The sequence below is a fragment of the Mustelus asterias genome, chromosome 23 (assembly GCF_964213995.1).
Source record: "Mustelus asterias chromosome 23, sMusAst1.hap1.1, whole genome shotgun sequence".
NCBI lineage: Eukaryota > Metazoa > Chordata > Chondrichthyes > Carcharhiniformes > Triakidae > Mustelus > Mustelus asterias.
The window spans coordinates 50,397,594-50,421,656 of NC_135823.1; the positions used below are offsets into that span (position 1 = coordinate 50,397,594).

General features: G+C 43.1%; 1 protein-coding gene across 1 annotated transcript in view; it reads left to right on the forward strand.

Annotated features, from left to right (window-relative positions):
- cyth3a (cytohesin 3a) overlaps positions 1–24,063 on the forward strand; it is an 83,006-nt gene that overhangs the window by 42,921 nt on the left and 16,022 nt on the right. Inside the window, exons 2-7 of the mRNA XM_078240605.1 lie at positions 791–873; positions 3,537–3,601; positions 11,997–12,063; positions 14,085–14,203; positions 17,583–17,663; positions 19,273–19,385. Of these exons, the coding sequence (XP_078096731.1) occupies positions 791–873; positions 3,537–3,601; positions 11,997–12,063; positions 14,085–14,203; positions 17,583–17,663; positions 19,273–19,385 (528 nt within the window). The remainder of the gene's footprint in view (positions 1–790; positions 874–3,536; positions 3,602–11,996; positions 12,064–14,084; positions 14,204–17,582; positions 17,664–19,272; positions 19,386–24,063) is intronic.

A 24,063-nucleotide genomic window follows, 5' to 3' on the forward strand; every position in this document is an offset into this window, starting at 1 on the left:
GCAAACAGGTGTCTGGGTAGATTGGCAGAACTCGTCTGTGCTTTTTACTGAGAGTGGCCTTCGTCTCCCACCTCTCGTGGCTGTGTATGTGTGATTGTGATCATTGGATCTGTCTTTTCAGCAGTTAGAGGTCTGGGATATTGACTGCATCTGTACTGCTGCTCAGGTACAGTGAAGAGGAAAGATGTGCGAATGACAAAGGCTGAACAAAGCTGCACTGAGTTGCAGCAGCAGTTTTCTCTGCTGCACAGTGCAGAATTTCATGGGTGCTTGAGGGATGACGATTGTTCCTGGTCGACAAACCCACAGAGAAATTGGTTTAGAAATTGCTGGAAGATGTATTGCATTGTGGACCACTGGCTCTATATTTTGAATGCTATAGCATACGCTCCGTTTCAAAATCTGAAGATGTGTAGCTTCTGGTTGTCAGGGTTAGTCTTTTGTTTGGAAGCTGGTGTTCTGCCATTCAGCAAAATACTTGGAGAAATAAGCCTTGCAGAGATAATGACCGTATAATGAGATTTGATTTTCTTCAGATCTGGTTTTAATACTTGCAGCAGGAGCTTAATATTGTACAGCAACTACAAGTATTCTATTTGAAACTTATAAAATTATGACGACTTGGAGTTGTTGGGTATTTTCACTTAGATCAGAAATCGAGCACAAATAATTGCAGTGTGTATTTTTCACAGGTATATTTATTTGCAATGTTTGTTTTAAGATTGTAACCTGCCACTCTCATTCCTTAATTTGCATTACAATTCTTATTTAAATTTTCTCCTTTTTGCAGTACCACCTGAGCTATCACTTGAAGAGAAGGAGGAACTGGACAATATTAGACGGAGGAAGAAGGAACTAATGGCTGACATTGAGGTGAGTCGGTCTGGCTTTTGAACCTGGTACCTGATTTCTCTGCTGTTATTCCAGTTCTGGCCTCTTGTATGTCCCCCAGTTGCTTTGGGAATCCCAAGCTTTGGAATTCCCTCCCTGAACGTCGTCATCTTTCAAGACACTGCTTGAAACCTACCTCGGATTGAGCGTTTGGTCATCTCTTTCGATGTTATCTCTTTTGGCTTTGTGTCACTTTGTTTGTCTTATAATGGTGCTGTTGAAGCACCTTGAGTTTTATGTTTACTTTTGTTGCCTCTCGATTGGAATGTCCCAATGGACACCTGCCTAACCCCCCACGTTCTATCCTCTGTCATCCAAAACTCTGCCTCTGTTCTAATTTGCACTAAATCTTGTTCTAGGACTAGGGGTCACTGTTTAAAAATAAGGGGTCACTCATTTAAGACAGATGAGGAGAATTATAAAGGTAGGCAGAAATGTGGGATTGAGGTGACAATCAGATCAACCATGATCCTATTGAATGGCAAAGTGGGCTTGAGGGGCTGAGTGGCCTACTTCTAATTTGTATGTTTGACGAGACCAGTCACCCCTGTGTATGCTGACTGCATTGACTCCTGGTCTGGCAACGTCTTGATTTTGAAATTCTCACCCCTGTTTTCAAATCCCACCATGGCCTCCCCACTCCACATCTTTTGTAATCTCCTGCATCCTGACAACCCTTTGAGAAACCTGCACTCCTCTCGTTTTGGCCTCTAAGCAGCCCTGTTTTAATTGTACCACCATTGGTGACCATGCCAGCAGCTGCCTGAGCTCCCAAACATTCCCTGTCTCTATTGCTAAAAACTACTTCTGATCACACTTTTGGTAATCCACTCTAATATCTCAATGTATCTTGGTGTCGGTTTGGTGCTTTGCAATGTTTTAATATGACAAAGACATATAAATACCAGTTGTTGTTGTAATTTGTGCACCCATATTTTTTAATGTTGATTACACGTTATATGGCTTCGCATCTATTACCATGGACTCAATTTACATCAAGGTCAGATTGAATTTGGGTCTATTGATTTTAAGCTTGATTCAATCTCCTTGGCATTAATGCATAACCTCTGCTGTAGGAAAATGTTTTAAAATTAAAGAACTTGTCCAGAGTGTGCTTGTACGTGTGCTGGCACAGGACGCCATCAAGAAAGGGAGACCACCGGGAACTTTAGGGGGACTTGGTGACACAAATTCTAATCTTCTCTTTGATCCATTTGAATTTATGCACATCTGCATTGAAGTTGATCAACACTCTGAACAATTCCACATCTAAAAGCGCTGCCTAATTGAAAATGTGCTTGCGCACTCTGTCTCTGTAGCAACCCCTTAGAAGCATATTTGCAGAAGATTACATTTTATTTGATGTGACAGCAGCAACATTCTTATGTTTGCTGTGCAAAGCATTTGCATTTTTGCAAATCCTGTATTTTTCTATGCTCTCTGCAAAATATGGAATGGCAAATGCAACCTTACAGGTCATAGCTGAGAATGCTGCATCCAAATTGGTGTTTTTAAAAATTTGCTCTCTATATGGGTGTTGCTGGTGAGACCTTGTTTATTGACTATCCCTGGTTGCCCTGAGGAGATGATGGGGAACCACCCCCTTGAATTTCCTCAGTCCTTGTGGGTCCATGTTGGCATTGCTCTAGGTCTTTATTTATGTTTGCATTTTTCTAAAACAGCTTTATAAACCTTAATTTTAATTAAAGTAAATAGTCTGTGTTCTCGGCTACTTTTGAGGTTCTATTATTTGGTGTATTTACCCTTTCTTCTCCCTGTTTATAAAAATAGCACGCCATATTAAATTTAATCTGCTATCTGGCTGCTCAATTGATTAACTTGTCTGACTCTTAAAGTCATTACGGTTGTCTTTTTTCTTTCTAATTGCATCATCCACTCGGGCGGGGGGGGACGGGGACATTACAGTTGCTTCCTGGCCTTCAAACAAATTTATTACGCTGTTGGATTTTATCTGAATCTATGTTGAATACAGTACACATCCTCATTCTAATACTAGAACCAATATAAGACAATCGGACCTTTTCTGCGTCCCACGCTATTGTGTTTTGGGCACCCCATTGTCCTCCGGCATACACTATAACCATGGCAAGTGGTTTGTCATTTGTAAGCTGTCATTTTCACTGCCTCCTTTGTGCAAAATAATGATACTTTGGGAACAATTGTGTTCAATGTGATAAGTATAGAAATCTAACTGTGCTGTTCTACATTGCCCGCCCTCACTTCAACTGCAACTGTAGTAGAGCAGAGTGCATCACTTGGCACTTGCCTTGAGTAAATCTTCAGGATTCTGTCCCAGATTTTCCTGTAGCATTATCCAGTTGCTTTGCAATTCTTGTTCTTCCTTTCGTCCTGGGAGTAGGTTTGAATTCCCAGGAGAGGGGGGAAAAACAGGGGAGTGATTTAGTTTTGTGGTATTGTCTGTCTACAGCTGCTTGCCACATGAATAAGGCTTGCTTTGTTGGGCTCTTATATTTCATCAATTACTTCATCTTTTGAGGCATCAGGATTTTGGAATCTTGTTGGGGGAGGGGTGGGGGTTGTGGTTGGGGTTCTCTCTTAAAGCTATCTTGTAAAACTGCAGTTCAATGCCTTGTAGATTTAACGTTTTAATATTTATTTTACAGAGGCTGAAAGATGAGATAGCTGAGGTAATGAGTGAGATTGAGACTCTGACTTGCACTGATGAGAGGTGAGTTGGCTGTTCATATTCTAACAATTGCTGCAGCTCAGATGGTTTTAAAATCTTTTATTAAGGAAGACATGGGGCGATGTGTCTGCGTGCAGTAAAATTATAAGCATGAATGCTTTTTGAATCTGAAGATGAATGCTGTTGTTGCTTTGGTTGATGTTTTATTCGACTGTAAAAATGCTGGCTCTATTTATATAAAAAAGGACTTGATTTGCATTAATCAATAAAATATGAATGCACCAACTTACTACTCCAAATGTTCTCTGCAAATATGTATTGATTTAAGTAATATTTCCCAATAGAAATTTTACAGCAAGAGATCTGTTTTGCCCTGCTATGAGGGGATCATCATTCCAATGGTTGCTTTTTAGAAACTAAACTGTTACCCTAAATGACCTTTCCGTATGAGGGAGGCCTGCATGTGTGGATTAGAGCAAACAACATTTTTTTTATTTTTCTTGTGTTTTTTGGAGTTGAATTGGTTAAAAAACTTGACGTATTTAATGCTGGACTTGTAATTTAATTGTCTCTCCCACCTTTGAACTTGTAATGGTGGAGTAAGGTGATGGTGGTTTGGGGGGGTAGTGGTTTGGAAAGGGGTGCAAGTCGGAGCGAGACAAATGACACTGATGCTAACGCTAACAATTTTAAAGATTCTGCAGCAACTGAATCTCATGTCCTGTAGATTTTCAGAGCCACATTGCCAACAAGGCCCTACGTTTAACAACAACTTCCATTTATATAGCACCTTTTAATGTGATAATACATCCCAAAGCTTTGTACCAAGCTACATAATGAGACATCCAGATCAAACAGGGAAGTTTGAAAGGTCATCTTAAAGGAGGAGAGTGAGACAGACGTGTAGGGAACAAATTCCAGTGCTCAGGGCTGAAACAACTTGAGGCACGGCTACCAGTGACTGAGTGATGAAAATCTGGGGCCAAATTGGAGAGCGCTGAGTTCTTGAAGGGATTTGGTGTTGGAAGAGGTTAAAGATAGCAGAAGGACGAAAAGCCATGCATAAAAAATGGCTACCATTGTTGAGTTGCAGGAGTTTCATTTACTGTGGGCAGACTTCATGAGTTCCCATGAGAGGATGAATACAAGTTGAATAACTGTGTGGGGAGGAGGAAAAGAAAGTGAGGAATTAGAAGGGAAAGAATGGAGTTCAGTTGCCGAACTGTGTTCTTTGCTTCAGAGGTTCTGCCACAGGGTCAGAATTGAGTGTTAAATGAAGTGTGCCTTAATTTTAAAAGAACAAAAAATTACAGCACTGGACCAGGCCCTTCGGCCCTCCAAGCCTGCACCAATAACTAAAACCCCCTAGCCTTCCGAGGACCATATCCCTCTATTCCCATCCTATTCATGTATTTGTCTAGACACCCCTTAAAACTCACTATCGTACCTCCTACCGCTACCTCCCCCAGCAGAGTTCCAGGCACCCACCATCTGTGTAAGAAAAATATTATGTTAAAATCTTTGGACCTCCTCCAGTTTTACATTACCAGAAATAAGTTGTTTCACTGCTCTCTGCTTCAGTTGACTCAAGTCCCTCCTCCTGTGGGTACCTCAAACTGCATTGTTTAGGAAAACCCCCGTTTCAGCTCCCAGTAAATGACAAGCAGACTGATTTGGAAAGCATTAGATGATTTTAGTGCCTCTGGCTTTTGGATGGCCCTTGATTGAGATGTAATACATGATAAATTAAGGTTGAGGGGCGTGTCATTAAACCAACACCCAGACATACCGCAATGACTCATTCCATAAGCTGTGCAGTTTCCTGGCATAGCAGATACTGTTGCCAGTTCAGGGAAATTTATGGAGACGGAAAGCAACTTCCCAAAGGCTGTGGTGTACATGGAACATAGAACTGTACAGCACAGTACAGACCCTTCAGCCCTCTATATTATGCCGAGCTTTGTCCGAAACCAAGATCAAGCTATCCCACTCCCTATCATTCTGGCGTGCTCCATGTGCCTACCCAATAACCGCTTGAAAGTTCCTAAAGTGTCCGACTATCACAGCAGGCAGTCCATTCCACACCCCAACCACTCTGAGTAAAGAACCTACCTCTGACATCCCTCCTATATCACCCACCATGAACCTTATAGTTATGCCCCCTAGTAACAGCTACATCCACCCGAGGAAATAGTCTCTGAACTCTATCTATCCCCCTCATCATCTTATAAACCTCTATTAAGTCGCCTCTCAGCCTCCTCTGCTCCAGAGAGAACAGCCCTAGCTCCCTCAACCTTTCCTCATAAGACCTACCCTCCAAACCAGGCAGCATCCTGGTAAATCTCCTCTGCACTCTCTCCAATGCTTCCACATCCTTCTTATAGGGAGGTGACCAGAACTGCACACAATATTCCAAATGTGGTCTCACCAAGGTCCTGTACAGTTGCAGCATAACCCCACGGCTCTTAAACTCAAACCCCCTGTTAATAAACGCTAACACACTATAGGCCTTCTTCACGGCTCTATCCACTTGAGTGGCAACCTTCAGATCTGTGGATATGAACCCCAAGATCAGGGATAGTGTCACAGCTGTAAAGAAGGTGGAAGCCGTGGAGGGATTGTCTACGGAGTCTCTGTGGGTGGCAGTTCGGAGCGGGAAGGGGTTGATAACTTTGCTAGGTGTTTTCTACAGGTCGCCCAATAGTAACAGGGATGTTGAGGAGCAGATAGGGAAACAGATCCTGGAGAGATGTAGTAATAACAAGGTTGTCGTGATGGGAGACTTTAATTTCCCAAACATCGATTGGAATATCCCTAGGGTAAGGGGTTTGGATGGGGAGGAGTTTGTTACATGTGTTCAGGAGGGTTTCCTGACACAGCATGTGGATAAGCCTACAAGAGGAGAGGCTGTACTCGATCTGGTACTGGCTAATGAGCCTGGACAGGTGTCGGATCTCAGTGGGGGAGCATCTTGGGGATAGTGATCATAACTCTCTCTCCTTTACGCTAGCATTGGAAAGAGATAGGATCAGGCAAGCTAGGAAAGTGTTTATCTGGAGTAAGGGGAAATATGAAGCCATCAGGCAGGAGATTAGAGGCATAAATTGGAAGGAGGCATTTTCGAGGAAAAGTACCGAAGTAAGGTGGCAGATTTTCAAGGAATGTTTGTCTGGAGTTCTGCATGACAATGTTCCAATGAGACAGGGAGATGTTGGTAGGTTACGGGAACCGTGGTGCACGAAAGCTGCGCTGAACCTAGTCACAAAGAAAAGGAAAGCGTACAAAAGGTTCAGAGAGCTAGGCGATGATGGGGATCTAGAGTATACGGCTTGTAGGAAGGGACTTAAGAAAGAAATTAGGAGAGCCAGAAGGAGTCACGAGAAGGCCTTGGCAGATAAGATTAAGGAGAACCCTAAGGCGTTCTATAAATATGTGAAGAGTAAAAGGATGAGATGTGAAGGAATAGGATCTATAAAATGTGAAGGTGAGAAAGTCTGTACAGAACCGGAAGAAATAGCAGAAGTGCTTAATGAATATTTTTCCTCGGTATTCACGGTGGAAAAAGACCTGGGTGGTTGTACTACAGGATTGAGGCGGCCTGAAAAGATTGAGTATGTGGACATTAAGAAAGAGGATGTGTTGGAAATTTTGAATAGCATCAAGATAGATAAGTTGCCAGGACCGGATGGGATGTACCCCAGGTTACTGTGGGAGGCGAGGGAAGAGATTGCAGAGCCTCTGGCGATGATCTTTGCGTCGTCGATGGAGACGGGAGAGGTTCTGGAGGATTGCAGATGTGGTTCCTATATTCAAGAAAGGGAATAGGGTTAGCCGAGGAAATTACCGACCGGTGAGTCTAACCTCAGTGGTTGGTAAGTTGATGGAGAAGATCCTGAGGGACAGTATTTATGAACATTTAGAGAAGTTTAGTATGCTCAAAAGTAGTCAGCACGGCTTTGTCAAAGGCAAATCGTGCCTTACTAGCCTGGTGGAGTTCTTTGAAAATGTGACTAAACACATTGACGAAGGAAAAGCAGTAGATGTGGTTTACATGGACTTCAGCAAGGCGTTCAATAAGGTCCCCCATGCAAGACTTCTCGAGAAAGTGAAAGGGCATGGGATCCAAGGGGCTGTTGCCTTGTGGATCCAGAACTGGCTTGCCCGCAGAAGGCAGAGAGTGGTTGTAGATGGGTCTTTTTCTGAATGGAGGTCGGTCACCAGTGGAGTGCCCCAGGGATCTGTACTGGGACCCTTGCTGTTTGTCATTTTCATAAATGACCTGGATGAGTAAGTGGAGGGATGGGTTGGTAAGTTTGCCAACGACACGAAGGTTGGTGGTGTTGTGGATAGGTTGGAGGGATGTCAGAAGCTGCAGCGTGACATAGATGGGATGCAAGACTGGGCGGAGAAGTGGCAGATGGACTTCAACCCTGATAAATGTGTAGTGGTCCATTTTGGCAGGTCAAATGGGATGAAGGAGTATAATATCAAGGGTAAGACTCTTAGCAGTGTAGAGGATCAGAAGGACCTTGGGATCCGGGTCCACAGGACTCTTAAATCGGCCTCGCAGGTAGAGGAGGTGGTTAAGAAGGCGTATGGTGTGCTGGCCTTCATCAATCGAGGGATTGAATTTAGAAGTCAGGAGATGATGATGCAGCTTTATAAGACCCTCGTCAGACCCCACTTGGAGTACTGTGCTCAGTTCTGGTCGCCTCATTACAGGAGGGATGTGGAAATGATTGAAAGGGTGCAGAGAAGATTTACAAAAATATTGCCTGGATTGGTTGGCATGCCTTATGAGGATAGGCTGAGGGAGCTTGGTCTTCTCTCCTTGGAGAGATGAAGGATGAGAGGTGACCTGATAGAGGTGTACAAGATGTTGAGAGGTATAGATGGTGTGGATTCTCGGAGGCTTTTTCCCAGGGCTGAAATGGCTGCTATGAGAGGACACAGGTTTAAGGTGCTGGGGAGTAGGTACAGAGGAGATGTCAGGGGTAAGTTTTTCACTCGGAGGGTGGTGGGTGAGTGGAATCGGCTGCCATCAATGGTGGTGGAGGCAAACTCGATAGGGTCTTTTAAGAGACTTCTGGATGAGTACATGGGACTTAATAGGATTGAGGGTTATAGGTGAGCCTATATATAAGCCTAGGTAGGTAGGGACATGACCGGCGCAACTTGTGGGCCGAAGGGCCTGTTTGTGCTGTATTTTTTCTATGTGCTATGATCTCTCTGTTCCTCCACATTCCTCAGAATCCTGCCGTTGACCCTGTAATCCGCATTCAAATTTGTCCTACCAAAATGAATCACCTCGCACTTATCAGGGTTAAACTCCATCTGCCATTTTTCGGCCCAGCTCTGCATCCTATCAATGTCTCTTTGCAGCCTACAACAGCCCTCCACCTCATCCACTACTCCACCAATCTTGGTGTCATCAGCAAATTTGCTGACCCACTCTTCAGCCCCCTCCTCCAAGTCATTGATAAAAATCACAAATAGCAGAGGACCCAGCACTGATCCCTGTGGTACACCGCTGGTAACTGGTCTCCAGTCTGAAAATTTTCCATCCACCACCACCCTCTGTCTTCTGAGATAGCCAGTTACTTATCCAATCGGCCAAATTTCCCTCTATCCCACACCACCTTACTTTCTTCATGAGCCGACCATGGGGAACCTTATCAAACGCCTTACTAAAATCCATGTATACGACATCAACTGCTCTACCTTCATCTACACCCTTAGTTACCTTCTCAAAGAATTCAATCAAATTTGTGGCCTAGACTTGCCCTTCACGAATCCGTGTTGACTATCCCGGATTAAGCTGCATCTTTCCAAATGGTCATAAATCCTATCCCTCAGGACCTTTTCCATTAACTTACTGACCACCGAAGTAAGACTAACCGGCCTATAATTACCAGGGTCATTCCTATTTCCTTTCTTGAACAGAGGAACAACATTCGCCACTCTCCAGTCCTCTGGCGCTATCCCCATGGACAGTGAGGACCCAAAGATCAAAGCCAAAGGCTCTGCAATCTCATCCCTTGCCTCCCAAAGAATCCTAGGATATATCCCATCTGGCCCAGGGGACTTATCAACCCTCAGGTTTTTCAAAATTGCGAATACATCTTCCCTCAACATCTAACTCCTCCAGTCTATCAGTCTGTATCTCACACACATCCTCAAAAACATGGCCCCTCTCCTTGGTGAACACTGAAGAAAAGTATTAATTCATCGCCTCTCCTATCCCTTCTGACTCCATGCACAGGTTCCCACTACTATCCTTGACCGGCCCTAACCTCACCCTGGTCATTTTTTTATTTTTCGCATAAGAGTAAAAAGCCTTGGGGTTTTCCTTGATCCGACCCGCCAAGGACTTCTCATGCCCCCTCCTAGCTCTCCTCAGCCCTTTTCTTTTAGCTCATTCCTTGCTACCTTGTAACCCTCAAGCGACCCAACTGAACCTGGTTTTCTCATCCTTACATACACTTCCTTTTTCCTCTTGACAAGACATTCAACCTCCTTTTGTGAACTATGATTCCCTCACTTGGCCATTTCCTCCCTGCCTGACAAGGACATACCTATCAAGGACACGCAGTATTTGTTCCTTGAACAAGCTCCACTTTTCATTTGTGTCTTTTCCTGACAGTTTCTGTTCCCATCTTATGCTCCCTAATTCTTGCCTAATCGCATCATAATTACCCCTCCCCCAATTATAAACCTTGCCCTGCCGATTGGCCCTATCCCCCTCCATTGCAATAATGAAAGACACCGAATTGTGGTCACTATCTCCAAAGCGCTCTCCCACAACCAAATCTAACACTTGGCCCGGTTCATTACCCAGTACCAAGTCCAATGTGGCCCCACCTCATGTCGGCCTATCCACATATTGTGTCAAGAAACCCTCCTGCACACACTGTACAAAAACTGCCCCATCTAGTGTAGGGCTTCAGTGGCCTTATACCCTCAGCCCCAGGTAGTTACATCTGAATCTATCTACATATGAGATTCTCTGGTCTCCCCGCAGCATCTTTCTAGCAGTGGAAGGCGGCACGCCATTGGTTGGTGGTGGGATCTGCTGGTGGCAGTGTAATTAGCACTGTTGCCTCACTGCACCAGAGTCCCGGGTTCGATTCTGTCCTTGGCTGACTGTGCAAACTCAACACATTCTTCCATGCCAGGTTTCCTTCGGGTGCTCCAGTTTCCTTCCATAGTCTAGAGATGTGTAGGTTAGGTTATGATTATGGTAAATGCACGAGGTTACGGGGATAGGGCGGAGGGGATGCTCTTTCGGAGGGTCAGTGCAGACTTTGTGGGCTGAATGGCTTCTTTCAGTTCTGGAGTGATTTTATGGTTTCTGCTCCCCTCCCTAGAGATGGACTGTATGATGTATGACTGTAATATGGGTATGGTACAAGAGAAATCACCAACAGAAAGCAGATTAAAGGAAAAACGCAAATCCATTTTCAACCAACCTAAACAGGTTCTGAGCTTTACAGTCAGTAATTATGGTAATGAAGGAAACCATTTAGCTCATCAAATCCATGCTGGTTCTCCATAGGGCAATTTAGTTGGTCTCATTTCCCCATTCTACCCCTGTGGCCCTTCAAATTTATTTCCCTTGAGTGCCCATCCAGTTTCCTTTTGAAATAATTTGTCGTCTTCATTTCCACCACCCTTGTAGGTAGTGAGTTCCAACTCGTTACCCCTGCATCTCTTACCCAAAAATCTTCATGTGACCTCCCAGTCCTTGTATCCTCAGCTAATGAACATCTTTTCATCGTCTACCTTGTGTAAACCTGTCATGATCTTGAATACCTCTATCAAATCTCTCCTCAATCCCCTTTGCTTAAGAGATGGAGCCTAACTTCTCCAACCTAATCTTTTGTGCCTAAAGTCCGTCATCTCTGGAACTTCATGACCATGTTATTTGAATGAAGCTGATTGTATTGTTAAATAATATTATGGTCAGGCGGCGTTACCACAATGACAGCAGAAGGTGTGATCTGTGACTTGAACATTGGCAGAGGTTAAGTCACTGGGCATCTCCAGAAAAAAAGTGACTTTGGGCAGGGGATCAGGAACCCCTCTGAGAAGCCTTTGCCACCTTCAAGTGATGCGGTTCAATACTGAAAGAATGACAGTGGACAGTCGCAAACATAATCAGTTATGTTCAAGACTGATCAATAGATATTTGGACACTAATAAGAGTAAAGGGATATGAGAATAGTACAGGAAGGTGGACATGAGGTAGATCAGAAAAACCTCGTTGAGTAGTGCAGTCAGCTAGGAAGGGCTGAATTATCTACTTCTATTTCTCCTGTTTCTTAATGAGGTGAGGAGGGCAAATAACTGGTTGCATTAATGGTCAATCCGTGATATGAATTCATAGAGAAATAGGAAGAGGCGTTCCTCACTACTTTCCTTATTTTCATATTTGCAGTAAGACAACTCAAAGGAACAAACAAATGGCTATGGGGAGAAAGAAATTCAACATGGATCCCAAAAAGGTAATGGATATTTAAGTTTGGATATTTTAATTTATCAGGTGGTGACCTTGTGGCATTGTCGCAGGACTAGTAACCCAGAGACCCAGGGCAATGCTTTGGGATGGCGGTTTGAATCCCACCATGGCAGATGGTGAAATTTGATTCAGTAAAAATCTGACCTAATGATCATGAAACAATTGTTGTAAAAGCCCATCTGGTTCACTATTGCCCTTTAGGGAAGGAAATCTACCATCCTTCCCTGGCCTATACGTGACTCCAGATCCACAGCAAAGTGCTTGACACTTAAATACTGTCAAGCCACTCTGTTCAAGGGCAATAAATAGCCCACATCCCTTGAATGAATTAAAAAAAAAATATTTGTTATACTCTTTGGTTTCTTTTCACTGATCTGTATCATCTGCTCCAATTTGGTATAGCAATGAGATATCTTCAGCTGTGTCCCACTGTATATTTTACTGCATGTTGCAATATAAATGAAATAGAAGTGCAATGCTTACGTCACAGGATTGAATTTAATTTGGACTGTAATTGTTCTGCATCTGTGTATGTATATTGTATGGGGGTGGTGGGCCTGGCCCTTCAGCAGAGAATGTGGGAAAGGGTGGTAGATGTGTGAAACTCACTCCCGTACAAAAGCAATGGATGCTAGCTTAATAATTTTCAATCTGACATTGGTAGATATTTTGCTGTACTCGTGTATTAAGGGATATTAAGGCAGTAGAGTTGAGGCACCAGTCATGGTTTCATTGCATGACCGAACAGGCTCAAAGGGCTAAATGGCCTTCTCTGTACTTGTGTTTTTGCTTTCATTTTAGTCCCCAACACTACTAGTGACAAGGGTAGCCTGGTGTTCAAGAGCCCCAGGATTGGAGAGAGCACAAAAGATCAGCCTTAGTTGGTATAAATAAAAGCACGGAGAAATTTGGGGAGGGCAATTTGGAATTTAGTGTATGTATATATTTTTGGAATTTGCAGTGTTTCTTTTAAAAAGATAGAACAACCTTGAGCACAGGAGATTTTGTGGGATGTCAAGTGAGGATGCTGCAAGGATGGCAGTAGACAAATGGTTGACAGTAGAGGGTGCCAGCTGAGGATGGGGGGGGGGGAAAAAAAGAAAAGCGGATGAGAAATTTCACGAGCGGAAGGAGTGCAGTATGCCCTAATCTGGTCACCAAATTGCATCTAGAATTTTGAGGGAATATTTTACAGATGTGCAGCTTAGCAAATGGATAGTTATTTAGCAAACCAAGCTGATTTTGCATGTAAGAGAATGCTCGGGCAGGAGTGTAGTTAAAGTAGAAAGGATTCTTGATTGAAATCCAAGGTATTGGAACGCTGGCCAGTAATGTGATTGCAATGCTTTGGCGAATGAGAAGAGGAATGGGCCTGGTACAGAACACTGCAGGTCATCTAACTTGAAGAGGGGGCTAGATTCTACTGCACGCAAATGAGGTGATTGAGTAATGCGAGAGAGACTGGAGTGGATGCTGTGGGACCCCCAGCCCACAGCATCCCTTAACCAAGCCGTGTTCTTCATGACTGTGCCCAGGTGTGTACGTAGTGAATGCTGGCATGCTATTCAACTGTGGGAACATTGTGGTTTAGTCAGTCCTGCCTTTATCTGAGATTATTTATGACCCAGAAGGCTGATATGTAGGTCCTTCCTTCTAGAAACTTTGACAAGGTGTGGCCTTCCAGTTAGTCCCAAGATTTCCGCTTCTGTTTGCAATTTGGTGAGCCCTGCTGAATGCTGCTTGTTTGTCTGCATGTTGGGTACGAAGAGAGCTAAGCTGCGCTACTTCCACTTGTAAAACAGCTTGCCTGTACTTGCTGTCCAAGCTCCTCTACAGATGAATGAATGGTCACTTGGATGAGGTGCCCATGAAGTTGTGTCCCAACACCTTCAGAAAAGGTGAGGGGGTGGGGTGAGGGGGAAAAGAGGTGGCCTCAGCATTTCAGTCAGGAAGCTGCCCTGGCAAGCCCAAAATTGTTCTGAGTCTTGTTGTTTTACCTGATTGCAGGGGATCCAGTTTCTAATCGAAAATGATCTTCTCCAGAACACTCCTGAAGACATTTCCCAGTTTCTATACAAGGGAGAAGGGTTAAATAAAACAGTCATTGGTGACTATTTGGGTGAAAGGTAAGTATTTGCATTTAACAGACCTCAGTAGGAATTTATATGCTGAGAGTTAACTAATTGTATTAACTGATGCTATGGACTAGATAAGTACACTGTTTGCAGAGCTGGATAAAGTGTTTTTCACACAGCAATAGTATTGGGGGAGTGGGGGAGGTGATATTGATGGTGTGTGTTTTACTTGAAGTCTGTAAAAATGTGTTTTGTACACCCAAGAGCATTTTTGGAATTTCTTCCCATTTGGGTTCACGTATGCAAGCCTCTAACTTATGCATGACCCAGACTGCCATGGTTCCATGGGGAAATGCAATATGTAAAGTGGCGCTGAGCCTCACAGGTCAGGTTGGTCATGGTCCCCATTCTCTGCCAAGATGGTTGAGCTCATGGGATGGTGCTGCTGTTGGTATTATCTTTAATATTAGTGGACCAGTGGGGATATTTGTGTGGACAGTGCTCTATTGCTGGGCAAAGATCAAAGTGTGACTGGGTTAGATCTAGAAAGTACTGCTCTAGAGTGTGGTGGAGGCAAACATAGAAACGTAGGAGGAGGCCATTTGGCCCTTCGAGCCTGCTCCACCATTCATTACGATCATGGCTGATCATCCAACTCAATAGCCTAATCCTGCTTTTTCCCCACAACCTTTGATCCCATTTGCCCCAAGTGCTATATCCAGTTACCTCTTGAATACATTCAATGTTTTGGCATCAACTGCTTCCTGTGGTAATGAATTCCACAGGCTTGCCACTCTTTGGGTGAAGAAATGTTCCCTCACATCTGCCCTAAATGGTCTACCCTGAATCCTCAGACTGTGACCCCTGGTTCTGGACTCCTCCCACCATCGGGAACATCCTCCCTGCATCTATCTTGTCTAGACCTGTTAGAATTTTTTAAGTGTCTGAGCCCCACCCCCCAATTCATCTGAACTCCAGCGAAAACAATCCTAACCTAGTCAATATCTCCTCATCCATCAGTCCCGCCATCTCCAGAATCAGCCTTCGCTGCACTCCCTCGAGCGAAAACATCCTTCCTCAGAAAAGGAGACCAAAATTGTACACAATACTTTAGATGTGGCCTCACCAAGGCCCTCTATAGTTGCAACAACACATCCCTGCTCCTATACTCGAAACTTCTCGCAATGAAGACCAGCATGCCATTTGCCTTTACCGCCTGCTGCACCTGCATGCTTATCCTCAGTGCTGGTGCACAAGGACACCCAGGTCCTACTGCACACTCCCCCCTCCCAATTTACAGCCATTCGGGTAGTAATCTGCCGCCTTGTTTTTGCTTCCGAAGTGAATAACCTCACACTTATCCAAATTATACTGCATATGCCATTGATTAGCCCACTCACCCAATCTGTCCAGATCATTCTGAAGGATCTCTGCATCCTCATCACAGTTCACCCTCCCACCCAACATTGGTATCATCTGCAAACTTTGAGATGTTACATTTTGTTCCCTCATCTAAATCATTAATATATATTGTGAATAGCTGGGGGTCCCAGCACCGATCCCTGTGGCACCCCACTAGTTACTGCCTGCCAATTTGAAAAGCACCCATTAATTCCTACTTTGTTTCCTCTCTGCCAACCAGTTTTCTATCTATCTCAATACACTTCCTCCAATCCCATGCACTTTAATCTGCATGATAATCTCTTGTGCGGGACTTTGTCAAACGCTTTCTGAAAGTCCAAATATACCTCATTTACTGGTTCCCCCATGTCAACTCTTCTAGTTGCATCTTCAAAGACTTCCGACAGATTTGTCAAGCATGATTTCCCCTTCATAAATTCATGCCGACTCATCCTGCCACTGCTTTCTAAATGCTCCGCTATAAAGCCCTTGGTAATCGATTTGAAAATTTTCCCCACTACTGATAAGCTTACTGGTCTATAATTCCCTGTTTTCTCTCTACCTCCCTTTTTGAATATTGGAGTGGCATTCGCTACCCTGCAATCTGCAGAGGCTGTTCCAGAGTCTATAGAATCCTGGAAGATGACCACAAATGCATCCACTTTCGAGAGCCACTTCCTTAAGTACTCTGGGATGTAGATTATCAGGCCCTGGGGATTTATCCACCTTCAATCCCATCCACCTTCCCAGCACCATTTCTTTACTAATATTGATCTCCCTCAGTAGTTCCCTCTCACTAAATCTTGCATTCTCCAACATTTCTGGCGTCTGATTTGTGTCCTCTTTTGTGAAGACAGAACCAAAGTATGTATTCAGTTGCTTGGCCATTTCTTTGTCCCCTATTATATATTCCCCCGTTTCTGTCTGTCGGGGACCTATATTTGTCTTCACCAACCTCTTTCTCTTCACGTGTCTATAGAAACTCTTAGTGTCAGTCTGTATGTTCCCTGCAAGCTTACTTTCGTACTGTATTTTCCCTTCTTAATCAACCCCTTGGTCCTTCTTTGCTGAATTCTAAACTGCTCCCAATCCTCAGACCTATTATTTTTCTTGGCCAATCTCTCTAATTTCCTTTGTAAGCCATGGATTAGCCCTCTTGCCCATTTTGCTTTTGTGCCAGACAGGAATGAACAGTTGCTGCAGTTCCCCCATGCGTTCCTTGAATGTTTGCCATTGTCTATCCACTGTCATCCCTTTAAGTAACTCTCCCTAATCTATCAAGGCCAACTCGCACTTCCTATCCTCATAGTTTCCTTTATTAAGATTCAGCACCCTAGTCTCCGAATCAACTACTTCACTCTCCAACTTGATAAAAAAAAATTCTATCATGTTATGCTTTCTTGTAAACTCCCTTTCAGAAAGCAAGCTTCTTGATGCATTTTCATTTTTAAAAAACTTTTATCTAATGCACCCTATGGTTATTGCAGACATCTATGTTAATAGGGATCAAGATCATAGCAGTACTGTGTGGGTGTACCTATACCACATGGGCTGCAGTGGTTCATGGTGGCTTTACCACTCCACCTTGAGAGTAATTAGGGATGGGCAATAAATGCTGGCCTAGCCACATCCCATGAGTGAAAACATTAAAACTTATTTAATGCAGAAGCATCATTTTTCTGTTCGTTTCAAACTAAAAGTGAATTTGAGATGTTATAATTTTGAGTAGCATTGATGTGATTAAAATAAGGAGAAGCAACTTTACTGATGGGAGGGTTAGCCAGAGAGAGCGAAGAATTTAAAAAAAAACACATCGAGTTGTGGTCTGGAATGTACTGGAAGCTGATCAGTCATAACTTTCTAAAGGGGATTGGATAAATGTTTAAAAGGGAAATTTTTCACACCTATGGGGAGAGTGCAGGAGGGAATGGGATGAGTAGTTGAATTGCTCAGAGTTGGCACAGGCACAACTGACCAAATTTGTAGAATTGCAAGAATATTAAACGCACTATGTTTTTTCTCGTTGCAGAGATGAATTTAACCTCAAAGTTCTTCAAGCATTTGTTGAGCTTCATGAGTTTGCCGACCTTCACTTAGTTCAAGCTCTGAGGTTTGTTTTACTGCCCCCCCCGCCAAAGTGCTAAGTACAAGTTTAAAATGATTTAAAATCCAGTGCATGAACATTCTTGTTGGGTTTATATACTCTCAAACAGTGCTCTATTATTTTACAGCTTCCTGCATAATATCTCCTCTCTGAGGAGTACTTGAAAGGGGGATTTATTTTATTTAACGAATGCAAATCCTCGAAGCCAAATGATAGCCTCTCAATTTGCTGAGTTTAAGGTGATTACCTGGCCACTTAGTCTGCAGAGGGAATGCATTTCTCGGTAATGTGCAGCATTGTTTGTATTTCACCAAGTGCATCAGGGGTTTGTAATGAAGCCCCAGCAGAGGAGGCTGGTTGTGCAGAGGGCCTTGGCTACTCTGAGCTTATTTAGCAAGGTGCATGAGGGAGTATAGGAGAAGAGTTGACATTTGCTGATGTGATACAAGAATTATTGCTGGCATATGGCTTCTATTAAAAGTAAAGTTTATTTATTAGTCACAAGTCTTACATTAACACTGCAATGAAGTTACTGTGAAATTCCCCTAGTCGTCACACTCCAGCACTTAGTGGCTGCCCCCAAGGTGGAAGTTTGTGGGTTCAAGCCCGACTCGAGAGACTTGAGCACATAATCCAGACTAGCACTCCAGGCTAAGGGAGTGCTGCACTATTGCGTGAGATGTTAACTGAGGAGCTCTGGCTGCCCCCTCGGGTGGACATTCAGATGTACAAGATCTTCTGGCAATAGCCAAAGGAGAGCATGAGAGCTCCCCATGGTAATCAGCATGACTCAACCAGATTACCCGGTAGTTATAATTGCTGTTTCTGGGAGCTTGCTGTGCTCAGGTTGGCTGCTATGTTTCCTACATTACAATAATAAATACACTTCAAAAAGTATTTCATTGGCTATACAGAGTTTTGGACACCGAGGTGAAAACCACAGTATAAATGCAAATTCTATTATGCGAATAGGACATCTGCTCGTGCAGAACCAACACTAACATGGACCTGTCTTTATGTTGCTTTTTATGAATTAAAACCAGTTACATATGGTAGCACAGTGGTTAGCACTGCTGTCTCAGCGCCAGGGACCTGGGTTCGATTCCCGGCTTGGGTCACTGTCCGTGTGGTGTTTGCACGTTCTCCTTGTGTCTGCGTGGGTTTCCTCTGGATGCTCCAGTTCCTCCCACAATCTGAATGCTGGTTAGGTGCGTTGACCCGAACAGGCGCTGGAGTGTGACGACTAGGGGAATTTCACAGTAACTTCATTGCAGTGTTAATGTAAGACTTGTGACTAATAAATAAACTTTACTTTTAATAGAAGCCATATGCCAGCAATAATTCTTATATCACATCAGCAAAGATTTGTTCATGTTTTTGTATGTCGGAGGGCTAGATTTTTACATTTTGTAATTATGTTGAGTTTTATTAAACCATGAATACTTTTAAAAGATGAGAGAACATTCTAGTTAATGGTAGCTTCAAGCTGCTCAAGTACTGAGCGACTAAATGCTTTGTGGAGCTCATTGCAATCAATAAGCCCTCAGCACCTCTTCACTCTGATCTTAAATGACTGGTGCTCACAGCTGTCCATTTTGTTTTTTTATGGTGACAGGCAGTTTCTATGGAGCTTCAGGTTGCCAGGTGAGGCACAGAAAATAGATCGAATGATGGAAGCATTTGCCTCACGATACTGTCAGTGTAATCCTGGGGTCTTTCAATCGACAGGTTAGTTGGATTATGTCTATAAATAGTAAACTAATACAATAGTATTCATTCCTTGGCTTCATTTTTTCTTTTACACCCCGCTAGGTCTTGTCTTTGTTTTACTGCACCACCTCCTGTGAAGCAGGGGAAACCAGATTTTTGTTAGGAAGGGATGCTGAAGGGTTACAGAACCAAGACTGGTCAATGGGGTTGAGATACCAAACAGTCTATATTGAAAGGTGGAATGGGCTCAAGGGGCTGACTGGTTTCCTCCTAATCGTAAACTATGATTACAAATTATTCCACTAGTAGATGCCTCAACAATTTTCTACTGAGTTTTTCACCCCATTTTAATGAGCCTGACTAATAATGGAACACCTGAGTTTGTGTTCAGCAAGCTAATTTCCTTACCACCTCAGAGGATTTCTTTTGGCTATACTGCTTCAGCAGACTAGAGGTTGAGCAGAAGAGGGAGTGGATGACTGTTCAGCAGTGGTGTGGGTAGACACATCTCTGATCATTCCAGCAACTTATTTTGAACCTAATCATTGTGTCAAAAGCTGTTTCTCTTCTGGAAAAGTCTCTGAAAATTTGATTTTTGAGCTGGATGGTGAAACAAGATGAGAAACAGCCAGGATTCTCACCAACAGTGAGGATTAATGCCAGCCTGCATTAATGCATCAAATTGTTATTTGAGCCGATCTAAATATTGGAGGTCTGGGGTAGGACTGGAATGACAACAATAATTTTGCCCCAAGGTAGGTTTTACTAGTGTTGGAAAATAGTGATTACAGGAACCCCAGCAGATTTTCTCAATTTGACTAATACATGAGATTTGTTCAACCCTTGAAGCTTGGACATAAAGATATTGATCAGTTCCATGCCTCCTAATTAAGTGTTGATTAAACTGTGATAGCATTGATGATAAGTTGGTTGACAGATAACAAAGGGCTAGTGCTCACTGGTATTTCAATACCATCCAGGCACAGCTATTCCAGTACTCCTGTGGCTGGCCTCCCACCAACTGTAACCATGAGCTCATCTAAAGCTCTGCTGCCCATGTTAACACCCTAGATCTATCTTTCCCAACCTGTTGCTCCCTCATTTTGGTGGTTTTACCTTCACTGTTCCCTGAATTGATCTGTCTTGCCTATTCTACTAACCTGTCTCAAATGGGCTTCATTGAAGGGGTTCTTTCACCTGATGGCCATTTTTCTGTCATATATGCTAACTAATTAGGCAAACAAGAAGAATTGTTCCCTGGTCTAGGTGATTGTGGTTTGTGGGAACTTGATGTACACACTAGCCGCCATCTTTCCCACATTACAAAGTTGACAACACTTCAAAAGCACTTCACCAGTTGTAAGACATTGAGACACTGGTGATTGTGAAAGGTGCTATAGAAATTCAAATCTTTATTTTTGCAGCACAATCTACTGGACTTGCTGAGGTCATAAACTCTGAAATTCCCTTCCTAAACTTCTCTGCCTCTCCTCCTTCCAGAAGCTGCTTAAAACCTACCCCATTAATCAAGCTTTCGGTCACCTAATATCTCCTATGGTGTTGTCACAATCCCCATAGAGACTGATAACTTTTAAAGAAATATGGCTTTCCCAACATCCGATGAAAAGAATTGCACAAGATTTCAAGTTTAAATTTTGTTGTAACAAACTAAAATCAACATCGACTAAACAGTGCTGGGCAACTCTTATGCAAAACTAAAGAAAAGTTACTTTCCCAATTAACTAATTAACATTAACACAACCGAAAATCCCAAGTTATTTTTGTCCCTTCGGTCACGCTCCCAGCAAATTTGTAACTTTGTAGATAAAATCCCAAACACCTGACTGTTCTGCAGGTCTCTTCTCCCTGCAACACCAGAGTACGTCAGTGTCTCATTTGAAAATTGCTCCACTCAATCTCCTGAGCATCAAACTGACTTCCAGCCACAAGGCACACTCTGGTGACTCTAGAGTCTTTAAGACTCAACAAAGCTCTTCTCTTCAAACAGGAAATCCATTCTCTCCAGCATTGTGATGGTGGTTAACACAAAAACAGTCTTTCCCTCTGCTTGATGCAGCAGCAGATGTTTTCCTCATTCTCTCAGACTTTTAGTCTGAGTCTGTGTCAAAGCAGACCAACTGTGCTCTCTTTTTGGTCTAGAGCGTGAAATTAGCAGTTGGATTTCAACCTGGGTTGTCCCCATGACAACCAAACCACATGTGATATCTCTGGGCAGAGCTTAGAATGATCATTCCCCCACCTCCCCCCAAAATTCAGTCTCTCATTCGTACGGTGTCAATTTTCTGTTGCTGTGATGTGTCTTGGGACATTTTATTAAAGGTGCTATGTAAATGCAGGTTGTTTTTTTACCTGCTGATCTCAAGAGGAATCTCTTCTGAATTATTGCTGCAATGTCATTTAAAAAAAAAAAATCATCTAATGAAACCAAATCCAGCCATCCTCCTAAAGCTCATTAGCACCTTACTGAAAAGAATAATGCTGAAGATTTCGAAATGACCCTGTCTCACTCCCTGGTCTCTGTGGGGTTTGCTGATCTTGGCCGGGGCAGTGGTAGATGATTTGCAAGCTCTCATGTAGGATCAGGAGGTCATTTAGTCTCTTGAGTTTGTCCTACTATTCAACAAAATCATGGCTGAGCTATGACCTAACTCCATATACCTGCTTTTTGCACAAATCATGGATAGCAATCTATTAATCTCTGATCATCCAGAGTTCCACACTAACACTGTTTGCATGTAGGAGATTCCTAATTTCATTCCTGAAATGTTTGGCTCTATCTTTAGACTAATTGCTCCCTAGTCCTGAATTCCCCAAGCAGCAGAAGTGGATGGAACTATCTGTTCCTCGTGATATTATTAAACCTTCCATTAAATCACTCTTAAATTGTTTGTAATCACTAATTTGGTGGGTTAAGTGTAAATTCTCCTTGTAACTTAATGTTTGGAGTGCAGTTATTAAGCCCCCTTTGCAGAGGGTGTAGGTAGATCTGGTCCAGATTCCTAGTTGCTGACTGCAATCTGGTTTCTGATGACTTATGGAGTGCACCAGCAATGAAACTCTGCAGTGAGGGAGACAATGACTTGAAGAAGATTGGCAAGGAAACGGCATGGGTGTCTGAGTTTTAGCAGCACAGTAAAACAGTATGCACCAACTACCCCCACTTAACACTGCTGACCCTAAAATTATTTATTTGAGAAACGCTAATTAAAACTTACCAGGGAGGAAGGAAGAAAAAGTAAAATATTTTGGTTTAGTTTTGAACCTGTTAGTTTCTGTATGGAAGCCTATTTTTGTTAAATCCCTACTTATTTCCCCTTCCTAGATCCAACTCTCCAAAGAATAGATTAGAAAATGGTTGCTTCTGTGTGCAGACGTCTTCCAGCTCCCCATTGCAGCAGACTCTCTAACGAGGCAACAGACCAGCCAGCAGCTTTTATTCAGAATGGTTCTGATGTCATAGAATCATTAGGGTACACAGGCCATTCAACTCATGGTGTCCATGCTAACTCACAATAGAGCAATTCAGTCAGTCCCATTTCCCCCACTCTATCCCGAGTCCTGCAAGTTTATTTACCTCAAGTGTCCATCCTACTTGCACCACCCTCGTAGGCAGAAAGTTCCAAGTCATTACTACTCACTTTGTTTTAAAATGTCTTCCTCGCCACTCCCTGTATCTCTTGTCCCAAATCTCAGGTTTATGTTCTCGTAAGATCAGCTAATAGCAACAATTTTTGTTTGTCTATCTTGTGTAAACCTGTAATAAAATCCTGCGCCTCTATCCAATCTCCCTTCAATCTTGGCTCTAAGGAGAGCAGCCCCAGCTTCTCTTACCCAACCTCATTGCTAAAATCCCTTAATGCTGGAACCATTCTGGTGAACCTCCTCTGCGCCCTGTCAAGATGACTCTCATCTTTCCAAAGTCGTTTGTCTTTTCCTGAAGTTTGCATGATGACTGTCTACTATGGATCAGTGGTAGCACTCTCTCTTCAGAAGGTTGTGGGTTCAAATTCCAATCTAGAGACTTGAGCTTAAAATCTAGGCTAACGCTTCAACATAGGGCACCTTTAGTGTGGCATTGCTGGCCAGCTGACACGTTAAACTGAGGTCATGACTGCATTCATAAGATGTAAAAGATCTCGAGCACAATTTCAAGGAAGAGCAAGAAGTTCTTCTCCATGTCCAGGGATTAATATCTGACCCTTTAATACCACTAGTGAACAGATTGGATGGTCTAGATTGTATTGATGTCTGTGTGCAAATTGGCTGATCTGTTTCCTATGTTACAACAGTAACTGCACTTTTAAAAAAATTCGGGTTGAAGTGCTTTGGGTCATGCATTTCACAACCCTAGCAAGTTCATTCTTTACTTTGAAATGGAGGTGTCACTCTTTAATGGGTTACAGTAAATTGTTGTTGGTCTTTGCCCAGGGCCTGATTTTAAAGAATCTGAAAAGAATGGCTGCTTGGCTTTCATGCACATGAAGCCAAAGTTCAGAAAACATGAACGATCGATTAGTAACAAGAAAAATTTGTAATTGGAGCATGGCACACTTTAAATATAAAACAATTTGCATTTATTTGGCATCTTTAACGTATTTTAATATTTCATGGGGCTTCAAAGGAGATAGTGTCCAAATGTTTGGTCAGAAGTGGAAGGTTTTCTGAGGAGCAGTGG